The sequence below is a fragment of the Bidens hawaiensis genome, unplaced genomic scaffold (assembly GCF_021521415.1).
Source record: "Bidens hawaiensis isolate Kalapana, Puna unplaced genomic scaffold, B.hawaiensis_p1.1 tig00010809_1, whole genome shotgun sequence".
In the NCBI taxonomy this organism is placed as follows: Eukaryota; Viridiplantae; Streptophyta; class Magnoliopsida; order Asterales; family Asteraceae; genus Bidens; species Bidens hawaiensis.
This window is the reverse complement of record NW_027491831.1, coordinates 345167-359621: the sequence shown is the minus strand read 5'-3', so window position 1 is coordinate 359621 and position 14455 is coordinate 345167. Positions and strand designations below refer to the sequence as shown.

General features: G+C 34.6%; 2 protein-coding genes across 2 annotated transcripts in view; one reads left to right on the top strand and one right to left on the bottom strand.

Moving 5' to 3' along the window:
* LOC143536435 (GDSL esterase/lipase At1g29670-like) overlaps window positions 1–1844 on the top strand; it is a 44163-nt gene extending 42319 nt beyond the window's left edge. The window contains exon 5 of the mRNA XM_077030421.1: window positions 1609–1844. Coding sequence (XP_076886536.1) covers window positions 1609–1832 — 224 coding nt within the window. The 3' untranslated portion in view covers window positions 1833–1844. The remainder of the gene's footprint in view (window positions 1–1608) is intronic.
* Window positions 1845–12451: 10607 nt separating this feature from the next.
* On the bottom strand, window positions 12452–14081 carry LOC143536453 (GDSL esterase/lipase At1g29670-like). Its single transcript, XM_077030439.1, has 5 exons — window positions 13841–14081; window positions 13601–13722; window positions 13293–13511; window positions 12946–13174; window positions 12452–12666 (listed from the first exon to the last, which is right to left on the bottom strand). The coding sequence occupies exons 1-5, from the start codon at window positions 14079–14081 to the stop codon at window positions 12452–12454; spliced, it is 1026 nt and encodes a 341-aa protein (XP_076886554.1).
* Window positions 14082–14455: the final 374 nt, after the last annotated feature.

Here is a 14455-nt window from a genome sequence, read left to right as displayed (position 1 = left end):
AGCCTAATATATATATGTACACACACTCACACACACACACACACACACACATATATATATATGGGAGAGATATTTTGAGAACCTTAATGAGTTGTAAGAACTTTAAAAGCTTAACATGGATCGCATATTTAATTAAATGAGTATGAAATATGTGGTTGAAAATAAATCTGATTAAAAAATGAAGTAGAAGAGAGAATAAAGATTTTTGATGATTACACAAGTTTAAATGTTAGTTACACCTATGTAATAAGTCGATTCGGTGTGTAAAAAATACTGTAATATTTTTACGTTACTTACACTTACGTAGTACACGCGTGCAAAAAAAATTTAAAAAAAAATTGTTACGCTGAGTTCTTTCGTGTTCTTAAAACTCAAAGTGGTTCTCAAAATAAATCAATTATATATATATATATATATATATATATATATATATATATATATATATATATATATATATCACACACAAAAGAATATAATAATAATATTATTCAAACATGCACATGCGAGAAATATTCATCGCCCCTCCCCCTTCTCGCCCCTTTATAACCTGGGGGGGTTTGTTCCCTCCAAATTTCGTCCAAATCGCCCACAATTTTCGCTCATTACAGCTAGCCTAATATTCTTTGGCTATTTTTCGTGAGTTTCTTCCTCCAACATGTTGTTGGGTGGGTCTCCTTAATTCTTTATCGTTTTATTATCCTTTTCTTAACTTTATGTTATAATCGATGTTGGTAATCTTTGAAGTCAAACGCATTAATGTCCATTAATTTGTTGTCATAGTTGAACAAGTCAACGGTAACATATATGGGCTGGATATTTAGCCATAAATACAAGTCGGTGATGATGATTCGAGGTTTGACTTTTGTTATTAAACCAAGATTATGTGTTTGCTGTTTTTTTTTTAGCTCACGAAAATGTTATATAAATTGTTTTATAAGTAAATCAGATTATATTATAAAAATGCCTTTTTAGTAGTGCAAGATCAACCACGCATAAATTTTAATCCGCTATGCTTGTCTGATATCATTGGGAGAGCTAAAAGATTATTGACAAAAGGGATAAACAATAGTTTCTAGATATTCGATGGTGGAGTGGTGTGGAAGAGACACGGATTCATGTGACGCTTGTTTGATTCATGGCCTCATCATTTAGTTTTCAGCGGCACTAGGTGATGATGGGAGACTAGACAAGTAGGTGGTGTTTATTAGTTGGATCCTTGAACTGGACGAGTTTTATCTTACGGCACTGTCGTGTTTTCGGACGAGTGTTCACGGGTGTTGGCCTTAGACTGGGTTTTTTCCGGATCAGAAGACGAGTGTATCCCAATGTAATGAATTCAACCAGTATCTCCGTTTAATTTGAAAGATTCGTTAACCGTTAAAAAATATATATTTTGACCACTTCAATAAAAAAAACTTGATTGCTATAGATTTAATGAACCAATCAGTACTGAACAAGAAAAGTTGTAGCAGTTGTATCAGTATGGTTTACCAAATCTGTAGATAAAATCATATTGAGTAAAGCTCCCAAAAAAAAAACTTGTGCTTACTGTTGAAACCCTCACATTTTTCAAGATACTAACATTGTTCTGATCAATGAAATGTGCAGGTTTCACAGTGACAAATGCCGGATGTTGCGGAGTGGGAAAGAATAACGGGCAAATCACTTGTCTTCCTGCTCAAACACCTTGCCGAAACAGAGATCAACATCTATTTTGGGACGCCTTTCACCCTACTGAAGCTGCGAATGTAATCGTTGGCAGGAGATCTTACAATGCTCAGTCATCATCCGATGCTTATCCGATGGATATCCGTCAACTGGCTCGGCTTTAAACTTACTGCGTTTCGCCATACCTACGGGTCAGAATACAAGAATTTTTTGAGATGGCAAAATATTGGTTTGAGATCTCTAATATCAACTACTTTAGTATGTATACCTTCGCGCGCAATTGTGTTTGATTATTTGTGTACTGTGATTGTTTTGATAAATGTATTTATGTATTATTAATGAAATGAAAACAGAAAGTTAAGTTTAAGCTACGGATTCAATCCAAGCATGCTAGCGCATACATTTGTATAGCCATATTTCATATCCGGGCCTTTAGTCGATAATGTCAACGATAATCGTTTAGTTACCTTTGCCCATTTACCTTCCTCACGACTTGATTTCAGCTCCGGGCTACAGGAAGGTTTCACAATGGCCGGAACTTTGATGATTTAATAGGTATTATATATTTGATTTACACACCAACAACTACCAAGTTGGAATCTCAAGTTAAATTGCGGCCTTTAAGAGATTCTGTTGTAGCATATTGAATCTACTATGCCGCAATGCATGGGTGTGTCATGTGGAAGTTTGTGGCAAAATAAAGAATAGTTTATTTATTAATAACAATAAAATTCAAATGATATTTAAAAATATCAATGGTATTTAGACAAATTCATTGGTTAAAATGAATATTTCGATGTTTTTTTAGGTTCCCGGATGGATCTCATAACTTGTTTTAGATCAATCCATGTTGATAGTGAGTGGAAATCACTAATAACACTCGGATCTAGGATCGTTTGTAAAAAAAGTAAGAACAAAAGGATGCAAGGATGAAGGTTGTAAAAGATGGCTAGTGGAGCATGGGTGAACAGTGACCCTTATAGAGGAACCCATGCTCTCTTAATTTTCAATTAATATGGGCCTAAGTGAGCTTTCCCAACGGACTTTACAAAACAAATGGCCTCAAACCCAATACAGTGAGTTAAACGAGAGCTATAATAATATTACAATAACGAGATATCTAATACACAAACGTTGCATAATATTATAACAAAATAAGGCCTAACAATCTACCTTTACGCTCATGTATAGATAGCAACTCTCGTCTATAACCCATCAATTATCCTCGTAGTCATACGAGACATCTTCCTCAAACAACCGATTCTCGACGATGAAATGGACAATCTTGTTGAATGCTTTGACAATGTTGGTGTAACATTTGCTTCATCTTACAGATCTCACATCGGCGAGTGGTAGAGCTTCATAATATCTTGTTCACCAAAGCAAAGAAGTTCATGCTCATCAAAGAAACAAAACTCTTTCTCACCACCACAATGCACAATGGCTTCACCTATGAAGTTATCGAAACCCTAAAGCGTGAAGTCATCTATGGAGTTTGTTCAAAACCATTAATATGATACACAATAAGCCCACTACCAGGCATTTTGTGCTTCAAGTACTTTCTTCGTATCATAGTATGCTTATGGATAGTAGTAGGATGCTTATACTTCTTCCCTTTGTTGACCTCAAACCCAACAAACTTGTTATTAGCCTTGGCATCCTTTCTTATCTTATCATTCCCAGTCGGCTAGACAGGATCCTGAATCGATTTCACAGTCAAGTCTTGAGAAGTGATATATGTCGATCTCACAAATATTGTGCAGTTCACCATGCTGTAAGTAAGTGATATCTCCATTATTTTTTCTGATGGCCCAAGTCCCATGTGCACAACACCATTTCTTGAAGATAATAGTGCTTGCATCATGAAGTGGATCAATTCTATATCTGAAGCTCCATGGTTCTTTATAGAGATCCACTTTCTCTTTGTAAACCTAATGAAATCAATTGGAGCAAAAGAATCAACAACTTGACCACCACCTTTAGACTCATCAAGAATTTGTGTTGGGCCAGCACTGCCAATAATGTCTTCACCAATTTCATGGGTCAACTTCATGCATTGACTTATTGATGCCAGTGATACGAGATGTGGACCTAAAGACATCTCATCATTTATCCCTTTAAATTGTTCATCAATGTTTTGCTCCATTAGTCTTTCTTCTTCAAGACGCTTCTCAACTTCCAACTCTTCATTCCATCTCTACGCTTCAGATTCATAATCAACACCCTTTTTTGAACTATCACCGCCTTTATTACCACCACCGCCACCGCCGCCACCACCACCACCCCCATCATCATCATCATCATCATCATCATCATCATCACCATCATCCTCATCATCTTCTTCATCTACCACCACCATCTTCTCGTGTCACAACCTTTTGTTGAATGGTTGTGCCAATCTCCCTCATCATCATCTGAGGAACTGTTACCAATGATGCTCTCCCAACTTCTGAACAACTTAGCTTCTTCTTCAACTCCTTCACATCGCCACCACCAATCTTGATAAGCTCACTTGCAGCCTTATGTTTCTCCAGCATATATCCTTGTTGATATTTTTTTTTATTTAAATTAGATTACTTGAGATTTTCAATTTATGTTTTCAAATCATCAATAATGGTATTTTGAATGTCACAATCCAAATTTTGATCATCACAAGCCAAATTTTGATAATCCAAAATCTGCTATGAGCATTCTCCAAGAATTGCATACTCTCATTTTCATCGGCATGAGTCATCAAGTCTTTCTTGTTATCATTAGTTCCCAGCTGGTCGACGCAACAGAATTTCCACTTGAGTTTCAAGCTGAGCGATTCTTGCCTTGTCAGACTTCCTTTTAGTTTATAGGCTCTCTATCTTTTGTTTCTGAGTCTTGGCATGATGTATCATTTTCAACTCACGCTCATACCTCTTTGTGTTTGATTCGTCAGGAGGCGTTATTCTTTTAATCAATGGATCTGTAATGCGTGAAAACTTGATTATAGGGCTCACATACAAAGGTTTTGGGTTACGGATTTTTAAGTGGGTGGATTGATGTGAAGTGTCAGACAGGGTTGGTTGGGTTGTGATTTGGATAGGTAGTTTAATGGTTTGGATATGTAGGGTGATGGTTTGGCCAGGTTGAATAATAGTTAGGGTAGGCTAGGAGGCAGTTATGGTAGGCTGGGAGGTGGTTATGGTGAATTGTGTAGTGGTTTGGATAAATGGTGTTGTGGTCTGGGTAAGCTGGGTTTATGGTCTGAGTATCTGAGGAGTGGTTTGGTTGGGTGGAGTAATGGTACGGGTTTGTGGATGAGTGGATGTTGGTGGAGAGGTAAGTCGTCTTATAGGTGAGGTTGGTGATAAGTGTCTAAAAGGTGAGATTGGAGGTGTGGCAAATGGTAAATCAGAAAAAGTGGGTTTGGTTTGGTTTTGCTGGATTTTATCTACTTCATCGATTCGGGAGAAGCAGTGTGAGGATCAGGAAGTATGATAGAGGTTTGGGGAGGATGTGATGTTTGAGAGGGAGATGAGGTTTCAGATGCCTGTGAGACCTAAGATATTTTCTTTGTCTTCACGTTGAACTTTATTTTTTGTATGCCTAGAAGAAGGGTCTTCCTTCTTTATTATTTTGAGGGGATGCTTAGGTGTTAGGAGGTTTTCTCTTTGCCTTTGTTTGCTTAGCGACCATCAGAGACTCACTTGCTTCTGACTAGGTATCTTCTGAATCTGTCTGAGCTGGTTCATCAACATTTTCTGGCTCATATTCCTACCTTGGAGGTTCGATTCCTATAAATCTTCCAAACTTACGCCGTGGTTTGGAGTGAGAATACGTGTAGCTCGTTATGCTGCCTGGTCTTAGCACTGAATCAAATATCCAATCCTTGAAAACCTCAACATGATGCGGTTCTGTTGGAGCAATGTTTTCACCATCTTCAACAACTTCAATTTCATATACAGGTCTGGGAATCTTGTCATCTAGAAATAGTTGCACGAATTTGGGATTTAAAAACCACTTCTCCTTCTGACTAGACTGTGTATGCATAATATTGAAAAGAAATCTTGAATAGCTGTAATCCACGTTTTCAATCAAACATGCCATAATTCTGACCTAGTCTAGTCGAAGGCTATCGAAACCTCCTTTTAGATCAGTTAGACATTGGGCAACGATGTGCACCATATACTTCGAGTAGGGTGGCAAGTACTTCTTGTCAAACGTTCCTAACTGAGTATCATATCCCACTGTGTTAACAGTGGGCACAACATCGTCCTTATTGAACCTCTTGGTTAATGAATTTGGAGAGTTTTTGATATGCAGTTCTCCCTATCATCATCTTAAATTTTGGTGATCCTTTTGTCTAAAACTTTTTTTGTAATCATTGGCTCTCCTTTCTTGTCAGTATTATTCTTTGAGTATGCCTAGAATTCTTCAACCCACCAGGTGGGTTGGATTGGCACTAATAGCATAGGCATGTGGACATTCTCTTAATCCCCTTATCATTGAGATGAATAGTTTGTGGTGTGGATTTGTAGGGATTTCGAAGGGAGCATATATATTATGAGTCATCTTCAAGCAAATACATACTTATTAAGAAATTAATTAAAATAAGATTAAAAATTAAAAAAAATAACATTTCAAAAATTTGGAATCGCAATGAAAAGGATTCGCATTCGCAATGTAGTATTGTTCATTTGCAAATTGGTTCTAGGATGCGAATTGGCACTATTCATTTGCGATTGCGAAAATTATGTATTCGTGAATAGGATAATTTGAGAATTGAATATCAATTGCGGATGCAATTTGGATTCCAATTGATAATGCGAATTGTATCTTGAACATAACATTTACAAATTTTTTAAACATGGATTAAAATCTAATTTCTTTTAGATCTAGGTTCGCAAATGTGACTATAACACCCTTCTGAAGTCAGTTTGTGTCACACCCCGATCAAAGGCGACAGAACATGCCGAGGCACGACGAATTGCTTAAGAACACAAGACACTATTAAAGTGACAATATTTAAACAACTCATTCATTTCATTCAATCATCAAAAGTAAAACACCTTGTCCATACAAAATAACTCAAAACGTACAAGAAAAAAATTGTTCATTCTTCTAATAACCTAAATGGTCTTAAAATAAAATCACGTCTTCAAATTTCAATCAACCAATAATCAAACCTTTAACAATGCATAAAAATATATCTTGTCAACACGAATGTTGGTGTGCAATTTCATAGTTTTGAGTATATATAATATGAGGCAAAATTCACAACTCGTATATGAAACCATAAATAAAAGCAACAATTGCGGTATATAAATCATAAATAAATGAGGATCCTTTCTTGTAGGTATACCTACTCAGATAATGAGGCCTTATTATAGCACAAGGCTAAAGTAGTCATGGTGCGTATGATCATACTTATTGAGGCTCCACAACAACATCAAAATAAACACTTGTGCACGTAAAGATATGAGGCATATAACACACAATAAGGCAATTATTCAAACTATCATACACCCTAGAGTTTGTGGTTTGAGGATCTAGTATCTTAAATCATTCTTGTTTTTAATACGTATGCATTGTCCCCCCCCCCCCCCCCCCCAAGTATAAAATTGAAAACGGCGGATGAAATTTACTCACTTGGATTAAGTGGCTTGAAGATGAACTTGTCCAAAAGATAGCTTGGGAAAGGGCACGACGAGTGATAAGGTCAAATATATACATATTATTATATAAATATTTCCTACACTATTAAATAATTGAGCTATGTTTTTATTGAATATTACTTTTATTTGGCTTACATTTGAATTTTAAAGGTTTCATAAGGCAACGAGCTGAAACGAAATATGTTTACTAATTTTAAGACAACGAGCTAAAATGACATATTTTGTATTAATGTGAATTTAAATTAAATTATAAGAATGAAAAAATAAATAACACAAACTAAAATAAAAGTTGTTCGAACAATTTGTGATATCAAACACTTGGGCTACCAGATTACTTATTTTGTTGAGCTTTAATTCAAACCATCACATAAGTATATGTCAGTAAGATATTATATTAACATCGATTATTTTTATGTTAAATTATGAGGTTTAAGTGAAAACATGACAAAGTGAAGATTGGTCAAATATTCAAAGTTCTTAGAAGGCATCATAGACCCGTGCCATTGCAAGCTTAATTGAGAGTGAAGATTAATGGGCTGTATATATGAATATAAATATTATGAGGCCTATCACTTGAACTCAATTTACAATTCATGTGGCCACCATATATATGAATAAAAATATTATGATTAAACAGAGAGAAGGGAGGAGTTCGACAAAGGGGTTGCCCTTGAGGCCTGGTCAACGCACGAAGAAGAATAGGCAACAGAGGGTTTCGTAAGTCGCAATGAGAGAAGACATCTGGTTTCGAGCAAAGAACGTTTGGGTTCAACACCTACTCAACCAAACATCATTATTATTGGTTCGAATCTATTATTTTCATCATGAATTTATTATTTGAACAATTTTATTTTATTTTGTTCTTGAGTATGGTTATTGGCTAAACCCTTAGACTACCTAGGCTTGTGATGAACCATTGTTTGAAGTTTTATTTTATTTGGAATTTGCTTTTCGTTATGGTTTTATGATTCAGTAAATTGTTTGGTTTATTTGATTGATGCGTATGTGTACTTGGTTTTGGTTGTTCTAGTTTTATTATTCCACAAAATTCTTGGTGATTGTTTCATATGATAGGATTTTGTTAGGTCATCTACTGTGTGTTTTTGACTAGTTTATGATTGAATTCGAATAAGATCATAGGAATAATATTATTAGTCAAACAAATAAAAGTGTGCTGTTAACCTAGAAAGCTGTAAGGTGATAGGTTATTGCTAGATCTTTGTTGATTGAGATTGCTAGATTTAGTTTTTCGTAAGGAGTACGTCTAGGTTTGATTAATAAATATTGTTTAGCGAGTCAATTAAGTTCGTCAAATTACCTTTGATTTCCGCGCTGTAAGATAAGATTTCACTATAAAGGTGCTATATCATAATTATTTAGATAACCGTAAGGAAGTCTAATATTAAAATTGGCGTTTTTAAGAACTTAAAAGAAATCCATAGGTGTCTTCTTGAGAAGGGTCGAGGGTCTTGTTCGGGTTTTCTTTTAAGTGACTATTTTATGATCCAGGTTCCATAACAAGCATTTTCCAATTAATTGATAACTGAAACTTTGGAGATTCTAGCATGTGTGGTTTTTCATCGTCATCTGATTTAAACTCATAAAAAAATATTCTTTTTGTTTTTCTCTTGTCTTTTATTAATTAGATTTTAATATTAGTTTAATTAATAGTATTAGTATAAACCCCCTTAATAAATATAAATTAATAGTCGTGTGTGTAGTTGAGTCTAATTTAGCTAGTTACGTAATTTAAAGAGTCTCGTGGGTTCGATATCCGGACTTATTAAGCTGTACTAGAGTCGACCGGTTCACTTGCCGGTTAGTAGTTTTAGTTAAGTTAAGAGTCTAAAATTATTACTTAGTGTCTAGATTAGCTTATTTTTAGTTAATAATAATTAAACTACTTTTAGCACATCAACGAGTTTGCGGACTAATACTATATTTAAAGGTTATAAAGTAAGTTGGATGAATTGGGAAAACTTAAAGTAAAATAAAAGACAAGTGAAAATAAATAAACAAAGTTTTGAGTTTAAAGTAAAATAAGACTTAAGTAATTAAAATGATGATTTAAAAGGTAAGTTATCTTGAAATTGAGTTTCGGTGTTTTATCCATAAGTTTTACTTAACCTTTGTTAAGTAAATGAATAAAGTAAAACATTATCATGTATTTTACTTGAATTCACAAGTATGGATCTCACCAAACTCAAATAGCCTTTACACGGGTTATAACATATCATTGAATTAAAAATTAATATCACCAAATATTTGATATGAAAATCTTATAAAAAAGGGATATACTAAAAATTAGTATTCGATTTTAAAAAAATATTATTTAAAATGAAGAAACAGTTTTATAGTAAAAAATAAGCGGATCATGGGCTCATCAAAATCAAATAGCTTTTAAACTGGGTTATAACATCTCATTTATTTATTAAACCCTTTCATCATCAAATTTTAAATATATTATTAAGTTTCATACAACAAACAAAATTTGAATATATAAATATTAAAAATGAATAATGTAAAACAACGTCGTAATACGGGAGATAAACTAGTGTGTGTGTGCGTGTATATATATATATGTTTACATATATAATAGTTATGTAAATAGATATTAATTTTGTTAAATTGCAGAAAACACCTTATACATAAATGAAATATAAATTGATATTTCATGATAATCCAAAATTTTAAAACGGGTCAAGTTTCGGGTTTGAAATTGAAAACTATCACAACGACCAACGACATAAATCATTTCGTTTTCTCTATAATCACTGCATTCAAATCTTGAAAAATGTGTGAATTGTTATTAAATGGTGGAGGTATAGCATAATGTTTTGACCCAATCCTACTCTTTTGCTATTGAGATTCAATAATCCCACCAATTATTCAAGAGGTAATTTTAAATTTATCAACACTAAATATTTTAACAAGAAATTTCAATTTAAGTTCTTTTACCTCTTTGTTAAGCTCATTTACCCTATTATTATAGAAATCAAGACTAGATGTGGCATCAAGCAATTGGACATTTAGTTCAACCATTATAACTTTGTAAGACTTGGACTTGTCGTTAAACAACTTCTTAGATTCAGAAAATTTATTTTTATAATATAACAAGTCATCAATATGGAATAATAACTTAGTATTATGTGTTCTAAACGATTCTACTTTATCAATGTAAGCTTACCTTAGGGATGACATGTTGAGCATGGTTAGTTCCACTTGAGCTTCCATCACCATTTTTCAATTCATCACTAACAACAATCTTCTCTTTGCATCCACAACATTCTTCACTCCATTTTCCACTTGAGCGTTCTCCTCAAAGAAATGCCTTCCACGCAAAGTTGATTGGTACCATCAACTCACTTAGTTGAGCTTCCCAGTTAGGTTCACTAAACTAAATAAGCATTTCCCTTCCACTGACACTTGAGGAACCTTGATTAATATTCTTTGTTCCCGAGTTCTTACTAACCTCTCCATCATCAACAATCTTTAACTCATTCATGAGCTTTGTTACGGCTGTATTTGTACACTCTCTGGCAAAGTGTCATGGCTCATTGCATTTGTAACATCGAAGCTTCTCCTTATCAAACTTGGTCTTGTTGTTTTTGTCCATCCTTTGAAGTTGATTTTTCGATACTTCTTGATGAAGTTTGTTGCCTTGTGAACAACCATGGCCATTTGATAATAGATGTCCATCTCTTCAAGATCATGTTGATTAATTTAAGAAAGATCACCTTGAGTGAAATTTGTTGGCATTAGATTTCCCTTCAATAGTTCTTCATGATAGGCCATGAAGTCATGAAACAAAGTGATGTGGCAATCATCAACTAGAGGGCTCTGCGGGTTTGTATTGTTGAGTGGAGTTGCCAAACCATGGGCATTCAAAGCTTGATTAACGACTTGATTCACCATGTTTTGGATAGCATTTTAAGTGGATGAATCATTTAAGCTAGTAGATGAAATGAGTGCTTGATTTCCCCATCTTGAATTCCCGACTTACTTCTCTTGATGCCATTAGCATTGTGAACACTTGGACGAGCTTGTGACAACAAAGAAGTTCCCGCTTTGGTCCCGGTCAACACTCTAGCTTGATTGAGAGAACTCACAGGGTTGCCTCATACGAAACGCATCTTCCATTTCGAATGATCTGATGATTGAGCAAAGTCTCATACATGTTCCTCGTTCTCTTTTAGGTAGTAACATTTCCATTCCATGTATAAGGAATTGAGTTAAGCAATTTCTTGTTGATTTCCCCGACTTCACAAATGATACCAACACTTCTCATATTGGTATTTAAAGCTTCGAAGCGGTCAATAATCGACTCAATGCTTTCACCTTGAATGTCGTTGAACATATTGAATTCCCCGTTCAACATCTCTTTTCTACTTTCCCTCATATCAAGGTTACCTTCAATCTTCTCCACAAGTGCATCCCAAAGATCCTTAGTTGTATTACACTCCTTCACACTTTGAGTAATTTTTTTGTCCAAATACATGGTTAAGTAAACAAGCGCCTTTTGATTAACGACAATTAATTTCAAATCCTCCTTCACACTTTGAGTAATTTTCTTGTCCAAACACATGTTTAAGTAACCAAGCGCCTTTTGATTAACAACAAGTAATTTCAAATTCTCGGGTGACATGGCATCATGCCCTCACATGTGCTTGGCACATGGAGAACTTAAGAAATTAACAAACTTAACTCCATATAATATTGGGGACCTTTTACGTTACACTAACATAAACTATTAGGACTCAATTAGTAATATTATACTTAAGAAGCCAATCCAATATTGAAACACATACCACATGGACCTCTTCGTAATTAGTAAACTCATATAATTCGTTCTTTTCATAATCTTCTTTTATTTGTTCAATCGAATTGTTAGCCTAATTAAATTATATCTTCAACTTTTGTGAACTGACGCAAAAGCACCAAAATAAAAAACAAAACAAAGAACTAAAAACCTCGGTTGCAATAGATTGAAGTAAAGTGGTCAATGATTTATTCTTATTATCAATGGATGTAAACATACACACATTATATCTAAGATCTTATTATCTTCACATATTGGAATAGCTTATTTTTAACGCATATACATAGAATCGTAAAAGGATGTGACGTGTCGTTTAACTTTAATCCTGAGCCAAACGACTAATATTGTACGGGTATGCATACATTTCATCATCTGCATTGTATGCCCTTGTTGCTATAATCTTGTTGATAATTTCAGTGGGATGAAGACCATCATAGAAAAAAGACGAACTCCGATCAACACAAGGGGATGAGTTCGGAACACACATTCCTTGTCTATTTATTTCGCAACAAGGATAAGCAGGTACCGGTGCATCTGTAAAATCCAAATGTTCAATTTAAATAAATATCATACAAGATATATGTTGAGTAATTACCGAACTGAAACTTGGGTCAGTAGAAGGGTTGAATATTAACAAGTTGGTTAGTTATCCTATTAATTAAAAATTTCTTAGTCCACTAGCTGTCAGCTAGAATATTACTTGGAGTCAAAGCAACTTGGTTACGAGTCCTAATTTCTAGCAATTTGGACCATAGTCTAACAAATCTTGGTTAGTCTATGTAAACTGATTTATGATTTGCACTCGCGTGTTACCTTCTTGTGACTGTGATATATTAGCAACGCTGATGAAAGTGAATCTTGCATCCGAGTACCGAGAGTTGAGGGTACCAACTTTATTCTTAAGCTCATCATTAAAATCCGAAACCTGTTCATTAGTCCGCTCTATGCAATTACCGTTGTTTCTATTCCTAAACTCGGGGCTGCACCCTATTTTACTCAGACCAAACACAGCAACCTTCCTAGCTCCCATAGAATACAGCCTCTATCAAAAAGAAAAGAGTGTCTTAATTTCACAATTACAACTCTCAATAAAAGATTAATTACAGATCATGAAATTATTTAGAGTGACATAAGCAAAGTAAATGTGAAAGTTTGTTTACCTCTAGGTCTCTGCCATACGAATCTACGGCTACCGATGTTCTGAAACCGAAAACATGATACATTAAGTCATAGGTTCCTATATTTACCAAGTAAATGCACTTTTTCAAGTATTCTTGTTCATAGGTACGTGTGGTGTTGTTAATTTGCAAATCTGGAAGTCTTGTAATATCTCTTTCATGTTCGCCTACTTGAGTCCCGAGGCTGGTCCTTCCCAACAACTTGAAATAATACAAAAGTGTAAAACATACAAACATAAACATCAGAAGAAAATATTTGTTCAAAAGATAATCAACAGGCTTGTGATTACCAAATTACCCCAGTGGGGATAGATTCCATCCATACCACAAGCGTAGTTAACACCTGTTTTGATATCTTCTGTAGTTCGGTTAACAAAAGGTGGAATGAACTTAGGAAAGCCTACAAGTTCACCTGAAATCACAAAGATGCACTTAATTGTTTAAAATGCATTAATAAACTTCAGCTTTACATACTATATTGTAAAATATATTTATATAGGGGTAGAATCTAAATATAAAAGGAAACTGACCAATGATGTCCGCAAAGGTTCGAGCGTTGGTATATCTACCAGTCGCACCGTCTGGAAAATCAATCCCGTAAGGTGGATAATTGGCTCTATAAAACCTATTTGCATTGCAATTGCCGGCATCCACAAACGAGTCTCCAAATACGAAGTAACAAGGAACTTGTGGTTCGCTGGCAGCTACAATTAATGTTGTAATCTGTATCAACCCTACAAATAAGAGGACATGTCTAAGCTCACGAATCATGTTTGTAGATATTGTTGGACTACAAATTAAGAGATGGAGAGGTAAGAGACTGATTTCAAAGCCAAATGCATGTTTTGTAGACAAAGAGATGGTGGGCAAGTGGGAATATAATATTTAAGTTAAATGAAAATGAAACCTGATAAAGAGTTCAAGTTTCATAAAGATCAAACATAAGGCTAAACAGGATTCGTTACAATGAGAGGGTTGGGGCGCTTTTAAAATGTAACTGTTTGTTTTTTGTTAGTGTTGTTTGTCTTGTTTTTGTTGATATTGTTAGGATTTTTGGTGGTTTGGTTGGGCACAGCTCCATTCTATTTCTAGTGTTTTGGATAAGTTTTTTGGTGTTTTGAGTGACAATTGAAGTTATAAAAATA